The sequence below is a fragment of the Accipiter gentilis genome, chromosome 35 (genome assembly GCF_929443795.1).
Source record: "Accipiter gentilis chromosome 35, bAccGen1.1, whole genome shotgun sequence".
NCBI lineage: Eukaryota > Metazoa > Chordata > Aves > Accipitriformes > Accipitridae > Astur > Astur gentilis.
Genome location: NC_064914.1, coordinates 10026484 through 10048304, shown reverse-complemented (window position 1 = coordinate 10048304; position 21821 = coordinate 10026484). Strand labels below are relative to the sequence as shown.

At 67.3% G+C, this 21821-nt stretch overlaps 3 protein-coding genes and 1 long non-coding RNA gene across 4 annotated transcripts; 2 read left to right on the top strand and 2 right to left on the bottom strand.

Annotated features, from left to right (window-relative positions):
* The first annotated feature begins 77 nt into the window (after positions 1 to 77).
* On the top strand, positions 78 to 3750 carry LOC126034647 (uncharacterized). Its single transcript, XR_007504673.1, has 3 exons — positions 78 to 711; positions 2909 to 3338; positions 3432 to 3750. It is a non-coding gene; the product is annotated as an uncharacterized LOC126034647 (long non-coding RNA).
* Positions 3751 to 4087: 337 nt separating this feature from the next.
* Positions 4088 to 6151, bottom strand: LOC126034682 (cytochrome b5 domain-containing protein 1). The gene is given in 7 exon segments (XM_049792648.1): positions 4088 to 4219; positions 4221 to 4355; positions 4357 to 4464; positions 5196 to 5312; positions 5314 to 5409; positions 5537 to 5613; positions 5901 to 6151. Coding segments are annotated over 7 exon segments (741 nt in total). The 5' UTR covers positions 6034 to 6151; the 3' UTR covers positions 4088 to 4144.
* Positions 6152 to 6189: 38 nt separating this feature from the next.
* Positions 6190 to 7805, top strand: NAA38 (N-alpha-acetyltransferase 38, NatC auxiliary subunit). Its single transcript, XM_049792650.1, has 3 exons — positions 6190 to 6268; positions 7023 to 7284; positions 7671 to 7805. The coding sequence occupies exons 1-3, from the start codon at positions 6221 to 6223 to the stop codon at positions 7781 to 7783; spliced, it is 423 nt and encodes a 140-aa protein (XP_049648607.1). The 5' UTR covers positions 6190 to 6220; the 3' UTR covers positions 7784 to 7805.
* Positions 7806 to 9415: 1610 nt separating this feature from the next.
* Positions 9416 to 21793, bottom strand: LOC126034668 (lysine-specific demethylase 6B-like). Its single transcript, XM_049792624.1, has 13 exons — positions 20704 to 21793; positions 19937 to 20063; positions 18659 to 18764; positions 17601 to 17806; positions 16357 to 16421; positions 15848 to 15916; positions 15194 to 15342; positions 14841 to 14955; positions 13809 to 13996; positions 12846 to 12987; positions 11989 to 12115; positions 11013 to 11183; positions 9416 to 10082 (listed from the first exon to the last, which is right to left on the bottom strand). Exons 1-13 carry the CDS (start codon positions 21690 to 21692, stop codon positions 10059 to 10061), a joined length of 2478 nt encoding a protein of 825 aa, XP_049648581.1. The 5' UTR covers positions 21693 to 21793; the 3' UTR covers positions 9416 to 10058.
* Positions 21794 to 21821: the final 28 nt, after the last annotated feature.

Genomic DNA, 21821 nt, shown 5'->3' with positions numbered 1-21821 from the left:
CGCCAACCCCCCCCCCCCCGAAGAAAGAGGAAAAAAAAATTTAAAAAAAAAAAAAAAAAAAAAAAAAGGAGGAAAAATAGGAGCCGGGAGGAGGAAGGGGGGGGGGTAAAAAAAAGTGGGGGGAGAAAAATCCCCCCCCCCTTAAGGGAGGAAAAAAAAAAAGCCCAAAATGGCCGGCTGAGGGGTTGGGTTTTTTGAGGGGGGGGTTGGGTTTTTTTTTATTTTGAAGTCGCCCCACTCCCACACACACCTTCCTGCAGGTTAGGAAAGATTTAAAAAAAAAAAAAAAAAAAAAAATACCAACCACCACCAAAAAACAAAACCAAAAAAAAAGAAAAAATCACCAAAAATGCCTCAAGAAAATCCAGGCCGGGGGGGGGGGGAAACAAAACAAAACAAAACACAAAATACCAAAAAAAAAAGGCAAAAAAAAAAAGCTTCCCCCCCTCGTTGCCGCTACAGCCCAAGCGGGCAAATAATCATAATTCTGCTTTTTTTTTTTTCTTTTTGGTTTTTGGTTTGTTTTTTGGTTTTTTAGGGTTTGGCTTTTTTTTTTTTTTTTTTGGCTTGTTTGCTTGTTTTTTATATCTCTCTCTATATATAATCTCTGCAGATCCCGGCTCGGTGCGTGAGATGAACAATATTTGTGTATTCCCGGCGCGGGGGGGAACCGAAAGAGGAAGATTTCTGCATAAAACAAAGATGGCTGCGGTAAATTATTTCTTTTTTTTTTTTTTTTTTCTCTCTTTCTCCTTATACTTCCCCCCCCCCCTTCAATAAAAATATTTCTGGCGGGGGGGGGGAGGCGGATTAATCAGTACTCATGCTCAGTGTGACATCAGCATAAATTGTTAAAGGTTAACTAGTTCCATACTAGTCACGCCGCTTTTTTTTTTTTTTTTTTGCCCGTTTTCCCCCCGTTTTCGCTAAGCCAAAGCTAACCGGGGTGGGGGGGGGGATTTTAAAACACACACACACACACACACACACGCACAAAAAAAAAAAAAAAGGGTGGGTTTATTTTTTTTTTTTCTTTTTCTTTATCCCTGCCTTCTCTACTTTTAAATACTTCAGAAGGGAGTGGTTTTATGGGTTGGGTTTTTGGGGGGGGGGGGGGGGCTTTTTTTTTTTTTTTTTTTTTTGGACTTTCTTAAGGCTGCAGGGGAGGAAGAACAACAACAAAAAAAAACAAAAAAGAGAAAAAAATATTAAAAAAAGAAAAGAAAATGAGCTTAAAACTCTCTCCAGCCCCAGGGACGGGGGTTTAACCACCCTCCCCCAGAAACCCCCCGTTTCGCCGGCAGGCAGCACCCCGCTTTGCTGATATTCCCCCCTCCCTCCAAAAAACCCCCAAGGAGAAACAGGCAAGATTTACAGCAGGGGGGTTGGATTATTTTTTTTTGGTGGTGTGAGCTTGCCCCAAAGGCTCCAAAATCACCCTAAAATCCAGCAAAACCTCCTAAAACTGCCCGGGTTGGGCCCTGGGCCCCGGCTGGCCTCGGGCACCCGCCCTGACCCCCCCCCCCCCGCGCCCCCGCACGTGGCTTTTTGCCGCCTTTTTAACCTTCCGCCTCTTTTTTTTCCTTGGCCTTTTTTGCCCCAAAACGCCAGGGGATGAACCGACCGGGGTCAAACCCCGAACCGCCCCAGCGGGGATCGGTGTCACCGGCCCTCGGGGGCCTCCTCGTGCCCTGCCAGCAGCTGGGGACACCCCCAAAACCGGTGTAAAACGGGGGGGGACGGGACCAGAAAACACTTGGGGTTTGAGGGGAGGGGGGTTGCCCCATTTTAGCGGTTTTTTTTCTGGTTTTGACCCCAAATGCCGCTACCGGTTGTTGTCTCTGCGATGGTGCGGCCGTTCTCAGCTGGCGCCCTCTCGCCCTCGACACCCTCCAGCCCCTCAACCCCCCCCCTTCCCGCTTTTTGCAAAAAAAGTAGGTAAAAGCGGGCGATTTTGGGGCAGGGAAGACCCTCGCACCACAACACCGGTGCCAAAAAACCCGACCCCCACCCGCTGACACCCCAAATCCCCCCAAAATCCCCCAGGGCGACCCCGTGCCGCAGCAAGCACCAGGTAGACCCGTTCTGCTTGTCTTTTGGGGCCAATCTGTTGCTTTTTTTCACCCCAAAACCGCCACCGCCGTCTCCCCTGACACCCCCAAACTCTCCGACCCCTCCCGGGGGACGCTTTGGTGGAACCAAACCACCCCCCTCCCCTCGCTTTCATTTTGGGGTGTTTTTCTCCTTTTTCACCGTTTCCCCTCCGTTTGGCGTGGGTCGGTGAACGTCTCCAGCGTGCCGACGGTGAGCTCCTCGCCGGGCCCGGCTGGTGGCACCGTGGTTCCCGCCGGCTCCTCTCCATCCCCGCCGCCGCTCGGCTCTGATGCTCCTCACACCCCACGGGCGCGAGGGCTACACCGTGCCGTCGCCGGTGGTCACGGTCTCACCCGGTGCCGGGAGGGTCGGGGGGGTTTTCCACCCTGCCTCCGGCACCGGTACGCTCCCGGTTTCCGGAGACCCTGTGAAGGAACCCCCGGAGGGTCCAGCGGTGACTCTGGGAGGGTGACACCATCCTGCGCGGTGTCACTGGGCTGGTTTTGGCACAGCCGGTGGCCGAGTCGTGTGTGTGTGTGTGTGTGTGTCCCCTGCTCTGAGTGCAGGGTGGTTCGGTGAGCTGGTGGCCTCGGTGGTGCGTGCCAGTTCACCCCAGGTCGGGGTGATCCACCCCGGTGCCGGGCGGCTGTTTCAGGGTGTGGATCGGTATTGCCGGAGTCTGCGCATCCTGGCGGAGCCGGACAGGGGCCACCTGTAGAGACAGATGTCACCCCCACCCCGAGTCACCCACCCGCACCCCGAGTCACCCGCCGGCTCGGCTTGACTTACACCCGCCACCGCTTGTGCCCTGAAGGTGACGGTGACAACCGCCAGACCCTCCTCTTCAGGGACACCGGAGCCACCGTGGTGCGCCGGGCGTGGAGCAGCCGGACACGGACAGGCGGACGTGGACAGGCGTGGGCGACGCCGCGAGCCCTCCGGGGGGGCGTAAGGTCAGCGTCGGGGACGCGTCCCACGTGACACGTGGCCGTGCCAGGGGCTGGCAGCCACCCACGGGGACAAACGGCCGGCACCACACGCCCGGCGGTTGTCACCCGCCGTCACCTGCTGTCACCCGCTGTCGGTCCCGTGGGAAAACACACACCCCCCACCCCCCCATGGTGGGGGGAACAGCGCCACCATCACCCCAGGGGGACACACAGACACTTGGGGACATCGAGGCCGAGCACGGCTGTGTCACCCGGTCGGGGGGGTACAGCGTCACCGTCACCCAGGGCGGGTACGTGGCGGTACCCCTGGGGTGACACTTGGGGACACCGAGGCTGTGTCTCCTGATGGGGGGGGGTTACAGCATCACCGTCACCCAGGGCGGGGAGGGGGACGCACAGTGGTACCCCTGGGGTGACGCTTGGGGACATCGAGGTTGTGCCGCCCCACGAGGGGGTGACACAGGGTGACAACCCCCCTTGTCACCCCAGAGGACCCCCAAGAGCCGCCTGCCACCGCCCCAGCTGGGGTGGGGGGGGCTCCCCGTGTCCCCCCACCCTGCGCCCCCATCCCCCACAGGCTCCGCTGTGGCTGTTTTTGGCAAAATTGGGTTTATTTTGCTCAAAAAGTTACAGTTTGCCCCCCAAAATTTGGGGGGGGGACACTCCTGGGGACCCCCTGCCGGTGTCACCGTCCACCTGTTGGGGGGGGGGGGGGTCCTCGCCCTGGGGCTGCAAAGGGAGGAGACGGGTGGTGGGTTTGGGGGGGCTGGGAGGGGTTGGGGTACAGGGGGGGTTTGGAGGGGCCCTACCACTGTTTTGGGGGTGCTGATAGGGTGGGGGGGCGCTGGTGGGGTTTTGGGGTGCCAGTGTGCGTTTGGGGGGGCCCTACTAATGGTTTGGGGGGGCTGGTGGGGGGGGTGGGGTTGGGGTGGTTAGTGGGAGGTGGTGTTTGGGGGGGGCTGGTGGGGTTTTGGGGTGCCAGTGTGGTTTTAGGGGGGTTAGGGAAGTTTTGGGGTGCCGGTGTGGGTTTGGGGGGGGCCCTACCAGTGTTTTGGGGTTGCTGGCAGGTTGGGGGGGGGGTAGGGGTGCTGGTGGGCAGTTCAGGGGGACCGGTGGGGGAATTGGGGGGGGCTGCTCATGTTTTGGGGGTGCCGGCAGGGATTTTGGGGGGGGGGGTGGCGGTGTGCAGGGTTTCGGGGGTGCCGATGGGGTTTTGGGGTTCCCTACCGCGGCTATTGCTCGAGGAAGTCGTCGGTGAAGTAGAGGAGGACGGTGGGGGGGGGACCCGTCGCGGTCGGGGGCCGGGGGGGGGCTGGTCGGGGTGCAGGGGGGCCCCCCCGCAGCGCCAGGCGTAGCCCCCCGCGTGGGCGTTCCAGGGCAGCGCCCGCTCCACCAGCCCCCCCGCCTGCTCCCCGCAGGCCTGTGCCCACCGGCACCCTCAGCACCCCGCGGGGGGGGGACAGATGGGACCCCCCCCCACGGGGACGAGGCACCCCAAAAAGGGACGAGGGACTCCCCCCATGTGGGTGACGGCACCCCCCCAACGGGACGAGGGACCTCCAGAAGGGTTCAGGGGACCCCCTCAGGGGGCAAGGGACCCCCCCCCAGGGACAAAGGGCCCCAAAAGGGGACATGGGACCCCCCCCGTGGGGACAAGGGACCCCCAAAAGGGATGAGGGGACCCAGAAAGGTGACAAGGGACCCCCCCACGGGGACAAGGGACCCCAAAAGGGATGAGGGGACCCCAAAAGGGGACATGGGACCCCCCCCCCATGGGGACTGGACCCCCCCCGTGGGGACAAGGGACCCCCCCCGTGGGGGACAAGGGACCCTCAAAAGGGATGAGGGGACCCCAGAAGGGGACATGGGACCCCCCCTGTGGGGACAAGGGACCCCCAAAAGGGATGAGGGGACCCAGAAAGGTGACAAGGGACCCCCCCACGGGGACAAGGGACCCCCCCCCCCCCGTGGGGACAAGGGACCCCAAAAGGGATGAAAGGCCCCCCCCCCAAAAAGGAGCAAGATGAGTGACCTCAACAGGGACAATGGGGCCCCCCCAAAGGGGACACGGGCACCCCAAGACCCTCCTCCCCCACCCCTGGGGTCCCCCCCCCGGTGACGTCAGGGGGTGCCCCCCGTGCCCCCCCTCACCTCGATGACGTGCTCCTGCCCCGTCAGGGTGTTGAGCAGCCGCAGGTGTTGGGGGGCGGCCGTCAGGCGCCCCACTTCCAGCCGGGGGTCCTCCCACCACGGGGGGGTCTCCGGGGGGGGCCCAGTCCGAGCGGGGTTCGGGGGGGGCCCGCCCCGGCCCCCCCGGCACGCAGCAGCACAGCAGGCCGGACTGGGGGTCCACGCGGGTCAGCGGCTGGGGGGGGGTAGGTGGGTGAGACCCCCAGTTTGGGGGGGGGGGGATGCTGGTGGCCCCCCCAGGTGCTTTTGGCGGGGGGGGGGGGGACGACGACACACGACACCCCCCGCCCCCCCCGACTTACATCCCCGGTCTGGGGGTCGAACCAGTGGCTGAGGTCGCTGCCTGCCGCCTCCAGGAGCGGGCGCAGCTGGGGGTCACCTGGGGGGGGGGGGGGGGGGCTGCCTGTGGGGACACCCCCCCACGGTCCCCCCATAGCCCCTATGGCACCCTCATAGCCCCCCCCAGCCCCCATAACCCCCCTTAGCCCCCCCAGTCCCCCATAAACCCCCTTTTTAGCCCCCCCAGCACCCCCTTTAATCCCCCCAGCCCCGCTTAGCCCCCCCTTTACCCCCCCCAGCCCCCATAATCCCCTCTTAGCCCCCCGCCCAGGCCCCAGTAGCCCCCCCGGCCCCCCTTAGCCCCTTTAGCCCCCCCCCCCCCCGCACCTTGCCGGTCCCGGAGGAAGGGGCCCAGCCGCAGGCCGCGGCCGCGGGCGCTGACCCAGCGCTGCCGGGCCCGGGCCGCCACCTCCCGCCGGAGGAGCCAGAGGGGCTCGGCGGCCGCGCCGCCCGTCGCCATGGCAACGCCGCCACGGCGACGCCGCCGGAACTTCCGCCGCGGGGCGCGCTGGGAAAGGTAGTCCTCGGCACCGTCACCACGGCAGCGCCCCGGGACTTCCGCCGCGGGGCACGCTGGGAAGTGTAGTCCTCGGCTCACCCCATTGGCCGAGCCACCGCGCGGGGGCTGCTGGGTAAACGGCGGCGCCATGGCGGAAGCGCCGGGGGAGGCGGGAGGCGGCGGGCGGGGCCTGGAGGTGAGGAGGGGTATAGGGGCTGGGGGGGGGGCGGGAGGTATATGGGGGGTCTATAGGGGCTGGGGAGGCCAAGGGGGGATTACGGGGGGCAAAGGAGGGGTTCATGGGGGGGCATGAGGGGGCTATAGGGGCTGGGGGGTGTCGTCAGGGGGGATATGGGGGGCTGCGAGATATCGGAGGGGGCTGTGGAGGCTCGGGGGGGTCGTGGAGGGGTGGGGGGGTAAGGGGGGGCTATGGGGGGTCTGTGGGCTGTCATGGGGGGGCTCGGGGATGGGGGGGTAAGGAGGAGCTGTAGGGGGCTGTGGAGGTCAAGGGGGGGTTATGGGGGATATGGGGGCGGGGGGGGGGGGCTGGGGGGTCCTTGAGAGCAGATGGGGGGGGCTAAGTGGGGGCTGTGGGGTGCCGTGGGAGAGGCTGGGGGGGCGTGGGGGGTGGTATAGGGGCTAAGGGTGGGCCCTGGGTGCTAGGGGTGGAGACATGGGGGGGCTTCAGGCGTTGGGGGGGGCCGGGGGGGCTGGGAGGGGTCACGGGGCCGTTGGGGGGGGATCCGGGGTGATTATGGGGGGGGTAAGAGGGTGCTATATGGGGGGGGGGCACAGGAGCTGCAGGAGCCATCTTGGGGGAGTGAAGGGGGGGGGGCATTCCCAGTCTCTCACCCACGGGTGCCCCCCCAGCACCCTGGCAGCGCGGGGGGGGGTGTCACCCCCGCTCCTTCTACCGAGCCCCCATGGGCGTCCGTCCCGTCCCCCCCCAGGACCCCAACCTCGGAAGCGAGGAGGGGGCCACCCCCGTTCCCTCCGCGGAGGGGGGCGCCGCCGGGTGCTCCCCCCAGGACCCCAACGGCGGCGAGGAGGGGGGGGCGCACCCCCGGGCCCGGCGGCGGCTGGAAGCGCTGCTGAACCGCAGCCTCCGCATCCGCATGTCGGACGGGCGGACCCTGGTGGGAGCCTTCCTCTGCACCGACCGCGACGCCAACGTCATCCTCGGCTCCGCGCAGGAGTTCCTCAAGGCCTCGGGTGGGGGCTGGGGGGGCTGGAGCATTTGGGGGGGCTGCAAGCAGTGGCAGGTGGAGGGGGTTGGGGGGGGTTTGGGGGGGGCTGCAGGGGTTTGGGGGGCTGGACGCAGGAGGAGGGGGGGTTGTGGGGGGTTTGGGGGGGCTGCAGGGGTTGGGGGGGCTGGAGGATTTGGGGGGGCTGCAAGCAGTGGCAGGTGGAGGGGATTGGGGGGCTGCAGGGGTTTGGGGGGCTGGAGGCAGGAGGAGGCCGGATGCCTGGGTCCCTTGGGGGGGCGGCGGGGGGCGATGACTGACGTCTCTCGTGTTGGGGGAGGAGGGGACAGACCCCCAAGTCCCCTTTCTGGGGGGGGGGGGGTTTGCCCTGCCGCGGTGCCCCCCCCCCCCCAGACTCGTTCCCCGGCAGCGAGCCGCGGGTGCTGGGCCTGGCCATGGTCCCCGGCCACCACATCGTCTCCATCGAGGTGGAGCGGGACGGCGCCGCCGGCCCCCCCTACCCCTGAGAGCCCCCGGGGGAACCCCCCCGACACCACGAGGGACCCCCGGATGCACCCCCAACGCCCGAGGGACCCCCCAACACCTGACGGACCCCCGGATGGACCCCCAACACCCGAGGGACCCCCCCAACACCTGACGGACCCCCGGATGGACCCCCAACGCCGTGCTGGAAGCTCCGGTGCCTGATGGACCCTCAACACCGTGAGGGACCCCCCCAGTACCTGATGGACCCCCCCCCAATGCCATGAGTGTCCCCCCAACACCTGATGGACCCCTGGCACCGTGAGGGACCCCCGGATGCACCCCCAACACTGTGCTGGAAGCTCCAGTGCCTGATGGACCCCCAACACCTGACGGAGCCCCGGATGGACCCCCAACACCTGACGGAGCCCCCAACACTGTGAGGGACCCCCCCCCAGTGCCTGCCACGCCCCCCCAAGGGACCCCCAACACCGTGACAGCCCCCCCGATGGACACCCCCAACACCGTGCTGGAAGCCCCAGTACTGGAACAGCCCCCCCAACACCAGGACAGACCCCCAACACTGTGGTGGCCCCCCCCAACCGGCCCCCAGCACCGTGATGGACCCCCCCAAGACTGCGAGGAAACCCCCCCGGACCCCCAGCACCTGACGGACACTCGGACGGACCCCCAATGCCTGTCAGTGCCCCCCCCCCCCAGGTCGAGGGGTATGGGGGGGGTCCCTGCAGCGCCATTAAAGCCACCGAGGTCTTGTCACCACCACGTGACAGCTCCATGTGTGACCCCCCCCCCCCAAATTCCTGCCTCCCTGCCTTTGCCCCCCCCATATCCCCCCAAATTCCAACCCCCCTCCCTCTTACCTCCCCCAATTCCTGCCCCCCCCCCAATTCCTGGCCCCTTCATGCGCCCCCCCCCCCCCCCCCCAATTCTTGCCTCCCTCCCCCTTGCCCCCCCCCCACCCCGTGACCCCCCCCCCCCCTCACACGGAGCCGGCCGGGCTGTGCCAGTTAATTTAATCTCAGGTACAAAATAGCTTCTGTGGCCGCGGGGGGGGACGGGGGGGGGGGGGTCAGCCCCGACCCCCCCCCCCACCCCCAATAAAACCCCGGGGTCTCGGAGGGGGGGTAGGGACCGGGGGGTGGGGGAGGGGACACGGGGGCACCGGGGGGGGGGTGGGGGGGCCGCAGGGCCCAGCACCATGGTGGGGGGGGCAGGGGGGTACCCCCTCCCCGGGGGGGGGACACACATGCACCCCACCTCCCCCAAAAGTCAGGGGTCACCGTGTGACAGGGGCATCACCTGTGGTCACGGTGACACCCCTCCCCCCCCGGGGGGGTCCCCGACCCCCCCAATAAATAAAGCGACCCCCACCCCACCCCCCCCGCGTATAAATTAAAAAAGAGGCAAAAACCAAAAAGATCATTTACAAAGAAAAAAAACAAAAAAAAAGCAACCCAAAAAAAGCTGGGGGGGGAGGGGCACCCCACCGCCCCTCCGCCCACTGGGGGGAGGGGCTCCCTCTGCGCTGTCCCCCCCCCCCCCACTTTGCACCATGGTTTTGGGGGGGAGCAGTGTCCCCCCCCATTATAGACCTGAGCCCCCCCACCCCCACCCTGGGAGGGGGGGAGGGGCGGGGGGCCAACCCCCCCAAAAAATGCCCCTGCCTCCTGCCCCTCCCCCACCCCGGACCCGGATTGGGGGGGGGGGGCAACTGTTTTTTTTTTCGGGGGGGGGACACAAGTTTTTGGTTGAATCTTGGCAAAGGGTCGACCCCGCCCCAAATGTGCCCCCCCCCAGCACCCCCTAAATGCTGGGGGGGGGGGCAGGGACCCCCCCCCCCACTTTGAGGGGGGGCAGAGGGGACCCCCCCCAGTTTTAAAGCCCCCCCCCCCCCGAGTTACGCAGGGGACCCCACAGGGACCCCCACGTTTTTTTGGGGGGGGCAGGAATACCCCCCCATCCCCCCACCATGGGGGGAGGGGCTGTGATTTGGGGGGTGCTGCAGAAATTCCTATAAATCGGGGGTTTTGTATAAAAATGGGGGGGTCCACCCAACCCCCCCCGTCACATCCGTCTGTCCGTCCGGGGTGTCACCCCCCCCAGCGCCAGTTTTTTGGGGGGGTGCGGAGGGGGGGAGGCGATTTTGGGGGCGATTTCTCCATGAATAAATAAAAAGTGTTCGTGGGGGGGGGGGAGGAGCACGGGGGGGTGGTCCGTGTCCCCCCGCCATCTGTCACCCCCCCGTTGTCCCCATGTCCCCTCGGGGGGGGCCCAGGATCCCCCTGGGCCCGGCGGGGCTCATCTGGAGCTGGGTGACGCCACCTGTAACGAGGAGGGGGTGTCAGGGGGGGGACACACCCAGGTGCCTGAGGGTGTCACCCCACCCCCCCCCCAGGACACCCCCCCCCAACCTTGGGCACCCACGGGGCGGGGTAGGGGACACGGGGACCCGTGGGGACAGGGAGGTGGGTGGCACTTGGGGGAGGGTGGCCACAGGGTGGGGGTGTCCCCGTGTTCGGGTGACGCCAGGTCGGGTGTCCCCGTGTTGGGTGTCCCCATGTCGGGGTGTCCCCATGTCACATGTCCTCATGTCAAGGTGTCCCCATGTCGGGGTGTCCCCTTGTCGAGGTGTCCCCATGTGGGGTGTCCCTGTGTCAATCCCCACGTCACACGTCCCCATGTCGGGGTGTCCCCTTGTCGGGGGGTCCCCATGTGGGGTGTCCCTGCGTCAATCCCCACGTCACACGTCCCCATGTCGAGGTGTCCCCATGTGGGGGTGTCCCCATGTCGGGGTGTCCCCTTGTCGGGGTGTCCCCATGTCACATGTCCTCATGTTGAGGTGTCCCCATGTTGCACGTCCTCTTGGGTGTCCCCATGTCGGGGTGTCCCTGCATCAATCCCCACGTCACACGTCCCCATGTCGAGGTGTCCCCATGCGGGGTGTCCCTGTGGGTGTCCCCATGTGGTTGTTCCTGTGTCTTGTCTCCTCAGCACATGTCCTCGTGTCAGGTGTCCCCGTGCAGGTGTCCCCTATGTTGGGTGTCCCCGTGTCAAGGTGTCTCCACATCAGGGTGTCCCTACGTTGGCCGTCCCTGTGAGCGTCCCCACGTCGAGGTGTCCCCACGCTGGGTGTCCCCACGCCAGGCTACCCCCGCGTTGGCAGCCCCCACGCTGGGCGTCCCCAGGTCAAGATACCCCTCCGTCCCACGTCCCCACGGGGCGGGGTGTCCCCACCCGTGGGTGTCCCCTCACCAGGGTGAAGCCGTCGTAGATCTGCATCAGCTCCTCGGTCTTGTACTGCTCGAGGACGACGACGCCGTGCAGGGCGCCGCTGCGGCGCCGGGCGCAGCCCTCGCAGTGCACCAGGTACGTGTTGCGCCCGCCCGTCTCGCTCGTCACGAAGAGGATGTTGAAGACCTCCACCTGCGGAACCGGCGCCCGTGAGGACAACGGCGTGCCCGTCGCGGTCACGACAACGTCCCCGTCACGGGAACGACAACGTCCCCGTCGCAGGGACAACAGCGTCCCCGACGTGGGCGGCCCGGGAGGTTCCTGCCCGGCAGCAGCGTGTTTCGGTTGTAGCGGTGGTCTCGGTTGGGTTGTTCCGTGGTGGTGGTGTTCCCCACCCACCGCGGCTCGTCTCCCCGCCCGCCGTCACCCGTCCCCAGGTGTGGCTACAGACGTTTTAAGGGGCGAATGACAGCGGGAGGGGACACAGATGTGGTCGTGGGACACCGCGCCGCCTGTCCGACGCTCACTGGCAGCACCACGGGGAGGCCCTGGCCGAGGTCATGCTATGACCACGGCCAAGACCACACCAAGGCCATGGTCAAGACCACGCCAAGACCACAGCCAGGTCCATGCCAAGGCCATGGCCAAGACTATGGCCACGGCCACACCAAGGCCATGGCCAACATTATGCCAAGGCCATGGCCAAGACCACGACCAGGTCCATGCCAAGGCCATGCCAAGAACACACCAAGGCCATGGCCAAGACCGTGCCAAGACCATGGCCAAGACCACGGCCAGGTCCATGCCAAGACCATGCCAAGACCACACCAAGACCGTGGCCAAGATTATGCCAAGGCCATGACCAAGACCACACCAAGACCATGGCCAAAGCCCCGCCAAGACGATGGCCGATAAGACCTCAAGACCACGTCCAAGACGATGCCAAGACGACGCCAAGGCCGTGCCGAGCCCCCCCCAAGCCCCCGCCATCACTCACGTCGCACTCGTTGCAGTAGTAGGCCGGCTCGTCCTTCACCCGCCCCTGGTAGGCGATCTTCTTGCCGGCGCGGACCAGGCTCTCCCGCTGTACCTGGCAGTGCTTGATGGACTGCATCAGGCAGTACCTGCAACCGCCGGCGGGGACCCCCCGGGACCCCCCGCGCCCGTCAGCCACCGTCACCGCGCGTCCCCCCACCCCGGGATGGGCACGGGGTGGCTGAGGGACCCGGGTCGCCTGCCACTGCCTGCCACGTGTGTCCCCCCCCAGCCTGAGGTGGCATCAGCCCCAGCGTGGTGCCGACCCTGTCCCCGGTGTCCCAATCCTGACGTCGCCCTGTCCCCGATGGGACCTTGGCCCCGATGTGACCTTGGCCCCGATGTGACCTCATCCTTGCTGTGACCTTGTCCCTGGTGTGACCTTGTCCCCGATGGGACCTCATCCCTGATGTCACCCCGTCCTTGGTGGGACTCCATCCCTGACATGACCCTGTCCCCAATGTGACCCCATTCTCGATGTGACCTTGTCCCCAGTGTGACCCCATCCCTGGTGTGACCCTGACCCCTGTGTGACCCCCTCCCCAATGTGACCCTGTCCCTGATAGGACCTTGTCCCCAACACGACCTCATCCCCCCTATGACCCCCCACCCCTGCGACCCCCTCCCCAGCATGTCCCCATCCCCAGTGTGTCCCTGTCCCCAGTGTGTCCCCATTCCCGTCCCCGGTTTGTCCCCATCCCCATTCCCAGCGTGTCCCCGTCCCCCGTATGTCCCTGTCCCTAGTATGTCCTCGTCCCCATCCCCGGTTTGTCCCCATCCCCGGTGTGTCCCCGTCCCCAGCGTGTCCCCGGCACTCACTTGATCATCTTGTAGAGGTCGGGGTCGCTGATCTTGACGGTGCGGGCGACGTTCCAGGACACGTGGATCATGGGGACGATGGACTTGACGTTCTTCACCTCGTTCCACTCGTAGCGCTCCAGGGCCAGCTGGTACTGGTAGGCTGTTGGGGGGGGGACGTGGGGACAACAGGGACATCAAGGGCCTCGCCGGGTGTCCCCAGGGCATGGTGGGTGTCCTCCACCTCGCTGGGTGTCCCCGGAGTCCTACCGGAGGTGTGTGCAGCCGTGGCCATGCTGCGTCCCATCCCTGTGACCTGCTGTGTCCCCCCCCGATGTCCGTGCCATGTCCGTGTCGTGTCCCCTCCCCATGTCTCCACCTCTGTGTCCCCTTTCGTGTCCGTGCCACGTCCCCCCCCTACCCTGGCTCTGTGCCGCGTCCCCGCCACGTCCCCCTCTGTGTCCCTGCCACATCCATGCCATGTCCCCCATCTGCCATGTCCCCCCACCCTGGCCCTGCCATGTCCCCCTCCGCGTCCCTGCTGTGTCCCTCCTTGTGTCCCCACCTGTCCCTGTGTCCCTACCGTGTCCATGACATGTCCCTCCCCTCATCCATGCCACGTCCCCCCTCTGTGTCCCTGCTACGTCCCCCGCCACGTCCCTGCCGTGTCCCTCTCTTTGTCCCTGCCAATTCCCCCTCTGTGTCCCTGCCACGTCCCCCCATGTCCCCTCTGTGTGCCCCCCCGTGTCCCCTCCGTGTTCCACGTCCCCCCTCTGTGTCCCTGCCGTGTCCTCCCCGTGTCCCTGCCGTGTCCCTCTCTGTCCCTGCCGTTTCCCCCTCTGCGTCCCTGCCACGTCCCCCCCATGTCCCCTCTGTGTGCCCCCCCGCGTCCCCTCCGTGTTCCACGTCGCCGCTGTGTCCCTGCCATTTCCCACCCCGTGTCCCCCTCTCCGCGTCCCCACGCCCCCCGCCGTCCCCGCGTACCGGTGAGGGGCCCGACGTTCCAGGCGATGTTGTTGCACCAGCCGGTGGCCTGCACCCAGTGCACGGTGCCGGCGTTGATCCACACCAGGTCGCCGGGCCGCTGGACGAAGCGGTACACGGGGATGTTGGAGCGGTACAGGTCCTCCAGGATGGGCCACCACGAGCCCGTCAGGTAGTCCACGCCGTGCCTGTCGTGGGAGGGGTGGGGTCAGGAGATGCTCCACCCACCTCCGCCCCGCCCACGCCCAGCCACGCCTCCCCGCCCCCATCCCGGGGTCCCCTTACGCCGCTGGCCCCGTTGCCCTTGCTGGCTCTGGGCACGCCCACTGCGTTTGGCCACACCCCCCAGCATTCAGCCACACCCCCAGCGGCCGACCACGCCTGCTGGCTCCACCCCCAACTGCTTGGCCCCGCCCATGCAGCCACTGGGCCCGCCCCCATGCTGCTGCCTCTGCCTGCATTGGTTAGGGGGTTGGCCACGCCCACAGCGCATGGCCACACCCCCAAGGTCCCACCCTGACTGCCTGGCCCCGCCCCTGCTCCAACTGAGACCGCCCCCTTGCTGCCGTTTGTTGTGATCATAGGGGCTGGCCACGCCCACTGTGGTTGGACATGCCCCCTCCACACCTGGTCACGCCCCCAAGCCCCTGGCTCCACCCTGCCTGACCACCTGTCCACGCCCCTTTCTTGACCACACCCCATTCGACAACCACACCCATCCGGTGACCACGCCCCCTCCCCTTGGCCACACCCGCTTCTGTCAGCAGAAGACAAGAGCTGCTCGCCCAGCAACGCTGGTGAGTCCTGTCCTTGGCTCCGCCCCTGTGCTTAGCCACACCCCTCGCCCCACCACACCCTGTCCCCTCACCACGCCCTCTCTGTGACCACGCCCCTCCCTTTGGCCACACCCCCTCCGGCCGCAAAAGGCAGAGCTGCTCTCGCACCAGCACCGCCACCCCCCACCTCCTGCCCCTCCCCTTCCCCCAGGCCCCGCCCCCTTTCCCCAGACCCCGCCCCCTGCCCCGCCCTCACTTGTCGCAGAAGGCGGAGATGGTCTCCCAGTAGTGCTCGTGCACGGCGAACCACTCGCAGTCCCCGGGGCCGATGTTGATGTTGACGGAGCAGAAGTTGTTGTTCTCCTGGTGGCCTGCGGGGACAGCGTCACCGTCACCCAACCTTCCCGCCACCGTCACCCGTGTCACCCCCCTCGCCCCGCGTCCCCTCCCGCCGGCCGTACGACAGCCCACGCAAGCCTGGAGGGCGGTGACGGCGCCACGCGGGCGCTCAGCGTGCTGTCCCCGCCCCCGCGTCGCGCGTCCCCGGCGTCACCCTCGGCGTCTCCCCCGCCGATGTCACCCCCGCGGCGTCCCCGTGTCCCCTCTCACCGGGTGTGCGGCTCCCCGGCACCTTCATGTACAGCTGGACGGTGTTCATGCCCAGGATGGTGTGCCCCACGTGGCTCAGCATGTTCCCCGTGGACGAGACCCGCATGAAGGCCGGCAGCTTCAGCAGCTCCTGCAGCTGCGGCTTCCACCTGCCGGAGGAGTGGGCGGGGCATCAGGGGGGCGGGGCATCCGAGGGTGGGGCATCAGGGGTGGCGGGGCTTAAGGGGGTGGGGGAGGGGCGGGGCAGGGCAGCCAGGGGAGGGCGGGGGCCACCCAGGAGATGCAGCCATGGGGTGTGGTATCTGGGGGGGGTGTGGCAGCCGTGGGGTGCAGCACCTGTGGGGCGGGGCAGCCGTGGGGTGTGGCACCCGTGGGACGTGTCACCCACTGCCCCATGGCACCCCCTGGGCACACGCCCCTGGACAACGCCCCCGTCACCCGTGGGTGCCCCGACCCCCACCCAGCACAGCCCCCCCCAGGGTGCCCCCCATCACCCAACGGGTGCCCCTGACCCCCAGCACAGACCCCTCAGACCCTCTTCGTCACCCGTGGGTCCCCCTGACCCCCACCCAGCACAGCCCCCCCAGGGTGCCCCCCATCACCCACGGGTGCCCCTGACCCCCCCCAGCACAGCACCCATGGGTGCCCCCTCACCTCTTGGCGTCCGAGAGGTCGATGTTGGTCCCGAACTTGATGATCTGGTGGGATTTCTGGTCGGGGTTGCTGGGGGGGACACGGGGTCACGCGGGGACAGGGGACATGGCATGTCCCCAACTGGGGTGTTTGGGGGGGGGGGGGCATGTCCCCCACCTCCAGTGTGTGGAGATGGGGGGGCACCCCCCCAGGGAACCCCCCAGGGCTCTGGGGACTCTCCCAGTGACACAGGGACACCCTGGGGACACCAGGACCCCCCCCCCAAGGACACAGGGACACCCTGGGGACACCCTGGGGACACCACGACCCCCCCAGTGACACAGAGACACCCTGGGGACACCAGGACCCCCCCAAGGACACAGGGACACCTTGGGGACACCCTGGGGACACCGCGACCCCCCCAGTGACACAGGGACACCCTGGGGACACCGCGACCCCCCCCCAGTGACACAGGGACACCCTGGGGACACCAGGACCCCCCCCAAGAGGGGACCCGGGGGTGGCCCTACCTGGGGGGCGTCTCCGTGGTGCTGTCGGGCTCCTCGGCCTCCTCGTCCTCGCTGTCCTTGTCCTCCTGCCGGGGACGTCACCTCAGACCCCCCCGGTGACACTCGGGGACCCCTGTCCCCACCACGTCCCCTGGCGTGTCCCCCCTCACCGTGTCCCCTGTCCCCCTCGCCACGTCCCCTGTCCCCCGTGTCCCCCTCCAAGCCCCCCTTGTCCCCTGTCACCCACACAGCCCTGTGTCCCTGTGTCCCCCATGTCCCCTGTGCCCCCCCACGTCCCCCTGCCCCGCATCCCCCGGCATCCCCCTGCACCCCCTATCCCCCCCACGTCCCCTATCCCCCCCATGTCCCCTGCGCCCCCCATCCCCCTGCAGCCCCATCCCTGCTACGTCCCCGTGTCCCCCCCGCGTCCCCGTCCCCCGCCATGTCCCCGGGTCCCCCCCGCATCCCCGTGTCCCCCCCACGTCCCCATCCCCGCCACGTCCCCGTGTCCCCCCCGTGTCCCCGTCCCCTGCCACATCCCCATGTCCCCCCCGCGTCCCCATCCCCCCTGCATCCCCGTATCCCCCCCACGTCCCCGTCCCCCGCCACGTCCCCGTGTCCCCCCCGCATCCCCATCCCCCGCCACGTCCCCGTGTCCCCCCCGCATCCCCGTGTCCCCCCGTGTCCCTGTCCCCCACCACGTCCCCGTGTCCCCCCTGCGTCCCCGTCCCCCGCCACATCCCCATGTCCCCCCCGGGTCCCCATCCACGCCACGTCCCCGTGTCCCCCCCGCGTCCCCATCCCCCGCCACATCCCCGTGTCCCCCCCGCATCCCCGTGTCCCCCCGTGTCCCTGTCCCCCACCACGTCCCCGTGTCCCCCCCGGGTCCCCACCCCCCCACGTCCCCGTGTCCCCCCTGCGTCCCCGTCCCCCGCCACGTCCCCGTGTCCCCCCCACGTCCCCGTGTCCCCCCCGCATCCCCGTGTCCCCCCGTGTCCCTGTCCCCCACCACGTCCCCGTGTCCCCCCCACGTCCCCGTGTCCCCCCCGCATCCCCGTGTCCCCCCGTGTCCCTGTCCCCCACCACGTCCCCGTGTCCCCCCCGCGTCGCCGTCCCCTGCCACATCCCCATGTCCCCCCTGCGTCCCCGTCCCCCGCCACATCCCCGTGTCCCCCCCGGGTCCCCATCCCCGCCACGTCCCCGTGTCCCACCCCACGTCCCCGTCCCCCGCCACGTCCCCGCGTCCCCCCCGCGTCCCCGCTGACCTGCAGGGACTCCTGGAAGGAGGAGGCCTGGTACTGGGCGTACTTGGCGATGGTGGTGTGGGAGCGGCTGCTCTCGCAGGGCCAGACCTGGCGGGTGCCCGACAGGTCCCAGTTCTGGTCCGACGGCTGCTGCACCTGGGTGCGCACCTCCACCGCGTGCTCCCCGCTCGCCTCCACCAGCGTCTTGGTGCTGAACAGCCCCAGGTCTGGGGGGGCGAGGTGTTGAGGGGGGGGGGCTATGGGGCTGGGGGGGTCCTATAGCGAGGTGTTGAGGGGGGGGGCTATGGGGCTGGGGGGGTCCTATAGGGGTTGGGGGCCCTGGGGGGCGGTGCTAGGGGGATAGGAGGGCTCCCATGGGGAGAGCGCTGGGGGTAAGGCTGCACCCACGCCTTGGTGCTGGACGGCCCCAGGTCTGGGGGGCGGAGATTTTGGGGGGGGGAACTATGGGCCTGGGGGTGTCCTATAGGGTGTGTGGGTCCCCCTACGGGGTTGGGGCACCCCTATGGCGTGTGGGTCCTCCTGTGAAATTGGGGTTCTGCCCCCGGGCTGTGGGTGCCCCTATGGGGGCTTGGGGTGCCCCTATGGGGTGTGTGGGTGTCCCTGCGGGGGGTTGGGGTGCCCCTATGGGGCTACAGGGTGCCCCTATGGGGTTGGGGTGTCTCTATAGGGTGGGGGTGCTCCTATGGGTGTGCAGGTGCCCCCATAGGGCGGGGGTACCCCTATGGGGGTTTGTGGTGACCCATAGGGTGTGTGGGTACCCCTATAGGGGATTTGGGGTGCCCCTGGGGGGCTACAGGGTGCCCCTATAGGGTGGGGGTACCCCTGTGGGGGTTTGTGGTGCCCCATAGGGTGTGTGGGTACCCCTATATGGGATTTGGGGTGCCCCTATGGAGGTTGGGGTACCCCTATGGGGTGGGGGTGCCTCTGTGGGGTGCACGGGTGCCCCTATAGAGGGTTTGGGGTGCCCCTATGGAGGTTGGGGTTGTCGCTACGGGGCGCGGCGGCGGGTGGGCGTGTCACGGGGCGTGTCGCGGGGCGTGTCGCGTCAGGTGACTCACTGAGGCGGAGGGAGCCGGCCAGCCCGCGGATGACGGTGATGGGGTTCTTGGGGTCGGTGCAGAACTGGAGCAGGACGGGGGAGAAGGCGTCCCGCTTGCTCTCCAGCTGGGGCGGGGACAGCAGGGGCCAATCAGAGACAGGCGGCACCGCCCACCGACCAATCGGAGGTCGGCAGGCCCGCCCACGGACCCATCAGAGACCAGCAGACCCACCCATGGACCAATCGGAGGTCGGCAGCACCACCCACGGACCAATCGCGGACCGGCAGACCCGCCCACAGACCCATCAGAGACTGGCGGCCCCACCCACGGACCAATCAGAGACTGGCGGCCCTGCCCACAGACCAATGGGATGCCAGCGGACCCACCCACAGACCAATCAGAGACCGGCGGCCCCGCCCACAGACCCATTGGGCAAGAATCCCCGCAACCTGCCCACCAGCCAATCGGCAGCGGGGTTGCTCTTGTGGGCCAATCAGCATAGGGGTGCCTTAGGGAATGCCCCCACCCACCGGCCAATCAGGATGGGCATGCCCTGGGGAATACCCCCACCTGCCGGCCAATCACAACAGAGATGCCCTGGGTCGCTAGCCTATCGGGACAGGGATGTCCCAGGGAATACCCCTGCCGCCAGCCAATCAGGATGGGGATTCCCTGGCCCTCCAGCCAATCGGCAGCAGGGAATACTCAGCATGGGGATTCCCTGAGGGAATCCTCCCACCTGCTGGCCAATCAGCAGGGGCATGCCCTGTGACCCCTGCTGGTGAGCCAATCAGCAGGAGGGGACCCCACCCGTGGGCCAATCAGCTGGCAGGACATCCTGGGACCTTTGCCAGTGGACCAATCGGCAGGGTGGGTGCCGCAGGACCCCTACCAGCTGACCAATTAGAGGGGAGGAACCCCACCAGTGGGCCAATCAGCAGGGAGGGAACGTGCCAGCGGGCCAATCAGCATGGGGGATGCTCCAGGGTCCCTCCCACAAGCCAATCAGCGGGGGGGGACACCTTGTGACTCTCGCTGGTGCGCCAATCGGCAAGGGGAGACCCTGCCAGCGAGCCAATCAGCAAGAGGGGACCCCTCCAGCAGACCAATCATGGGCAAGGATGCCCCTGGACCCGCGGGGGGATGCCCTAGGACCCTTCCCGCAGGCCAATCAGCAGGTGGAATGCCCCGGGACCCCCGCCGGTGGACCAATCAGCAAGAGGAGGATCCCGGCAGCGGACCAATCGGCAAGAGGAGGATCCCGCAGCGGACCAACGAGGGTGCGGGGGGACTCACGTAGATGCTGGGCGTGGGGGGGTTGAGCTTGTCCCGGGGCAGCTTCTCCTGGGAGTCGATGTGGGGTTTGACCGACTGGGCGGGGGAGAGGTACGACTCCCTGAAGGGGCCCTTCACCCGCGCCTGCCTGCGGAGAGCGGGCGTCAGGGACCGGGGGGGCACAGAGGGGACGGGGGGGGGCAGGAGGGGATGGGGGGACGGGGGGGGGACAGAGGGAACAGGAGGGGACACGGGTGACAGAGGGGAGAGTGAGGATGAGGGGGGACAGTGGGGACAGGGAGGGCGGCCGCAGGCCCCCTGCAAGGGGGAAAAGCCCCGCGCAAAACCCCACATCCCTGTAGGAGCCCCCATCCAACCCCCCCATCCCCGTATGAACCCCCAAACCCTCCCAAACCCCTTCCAACCCCCCCAGCCCATCCCCATATGAACCCCAAACCCCCACTCAAGCCCCCCAAACCCCCTCCAACCCCCCATTCGCACATGAACCCCCAAACCCCTATCCAACCCTCACAACCCCCCCCAAGCCCCAACTCAACCCCCCCAAACCCCTTCCAACCCCCGCCAAACCCCCCTCCAACCCCCCCATCCCCATACGAACCCCCAACCCCCCCCATATGAACCCTCAAACCCCTATACAACCCCCCAAGCCCCAACTCAACCCCCGCCAAACCCCCCTCCAACCCCCCCATCCCCATACGAACCCCCAAACCCCTTCCAACCCCCCCCCCCCCCCAAAAAAAATTCGGGGGGACCCCCCCCAAACTGACTTGCTGGCGCGGACGACCTCGGCGGCGCTGTGGCGGATGGTGAGTTGGGCGAGGGGGGGACCTCGGGGCTCCTCCACCTCGGAAGCGATGAAGGTGTCCCCCCCCCCGGCGCCCCCCCCGGCGCCGCTTTCCACCTTGATCAAGCGAATCTTCAGCTCTTTGGGGGGGCCCTCCCCCAAGGACCGCAACTTCAGGAGGTCGGCGGAGCTGACAAAAGCCGGGGGGGGGGCCTGGGGGGGGTTGGAAGGATTTGGGGGACCCCCCCCGCCCTTGGTTTCGAGCCGGGGGGGTCCTCCTTTTTCTTGCACCCCGGAACTTTGTAAATCGAGGGTAGCCAAAACGGGACGATCGCGCTCTTTTCGATGGTGTCGGCGCCGGGGGGGGGCCCGGCGAAGATCCCGGTGCCGGGGGGGGGGTCTTCGATAACGTCGCCCCCCTAATTTAGGGGGTGTCGTTGGAATCGGAGAAGGGGGGGGGGCCGGAACGTGACGTCCCGCTTGTTCCGCCAAGGTCTCGCAGGCTCGACTGATCTCCTCCAACGCCTCCGATTCGGTCCGGGGGGCCGGGGGGGCTTCGTCGCGATAAATTTGAGGGGGGGGCACCCAGCCGGGCGATGAGGTAGCGAGTTGGGGGGTCGAAGAAGGGGACGGAGGAGTTTTCGGGATCCCCGTTTTATGCCCCCCCGTTTTTTGCCCTTCTAAAGGGGTCGTTAAAGATTTGAAAAACGCGACGGGTTTGGGTTCGTCCCGTTTGCCGAAGGGATAAAGTCGGGGGGGGTCGGGGGGGTCCTGACCTTGGGGACCCCCGAATGGCGGCGCTTTGGGACGGGCGAGGGGAGGGGGGCTGGGAAGGAGCGGGGGGGCCGGAGGAGGAGGAGGAGGAGGAGGGGGCGGGGGGAGGAGGTTGCGGGGGGGTCGGGGGGGGGGGGCAAGATGGCGACCCCCCCCCTCGTCCTCCTCTTGCCGAATAGATTCGTCCAACATCTTCATAATGTTGGCCAAACCGTCGGGTAAAATTTTTGCAAATTCGGGGGGTTCTTCGAACTGATCGTCTAAAGGGGGGGCCCCGAAATCGAAAAGGCGAGGGGGGACCCCCGGGGAAGGTGGGGGGGGGGGGGG

Coding starts and splice junctions, on each gene's coding strand:
- LOC126034668 (XM_049792624.1), bottom strand. CDS start 21,692: ATGAAGATGTTGGACGAATCTATTCGGCAAGAGGAGGACGAGGGGGGG. Junction 13,997..14,840: donor ATCTCCGCCTTCTGCGACAA/GTGAGGGCGGGG, acceptor CTCCCACGACAG/GCACGGCGTGGACTACCTGA. Junction 12,988..13,808: donor GAACGTCGGGCCCCTCACCG/GTACGCGGGGAC, acceptor CCCCCCCAACAG/CCTACCAGTACCAGCTGGCC.
- NAA38 (XM_049792650.1), top strand. CDS start 6,221: ATGGCGGAAGCGCCGGGGGAGGCGGGAGGCGGCGGGCGGGGCCTGGAG. Junction 6,269..7,022: donor GCGGCGGGCGGGGCCTGGAG/GTGAGGAGGGGT, acceptor GTCCCCCCCCAG/GACCCCAACCTCGGAAGCGA. Junction 7,285..7,670: donor GGAGTTCCTCAAGGCCTCGG/GTGGGGGCTGGG, acceptor CCCCCCCCCCAG/ACTCGTTCCCCGGCAGCGAG.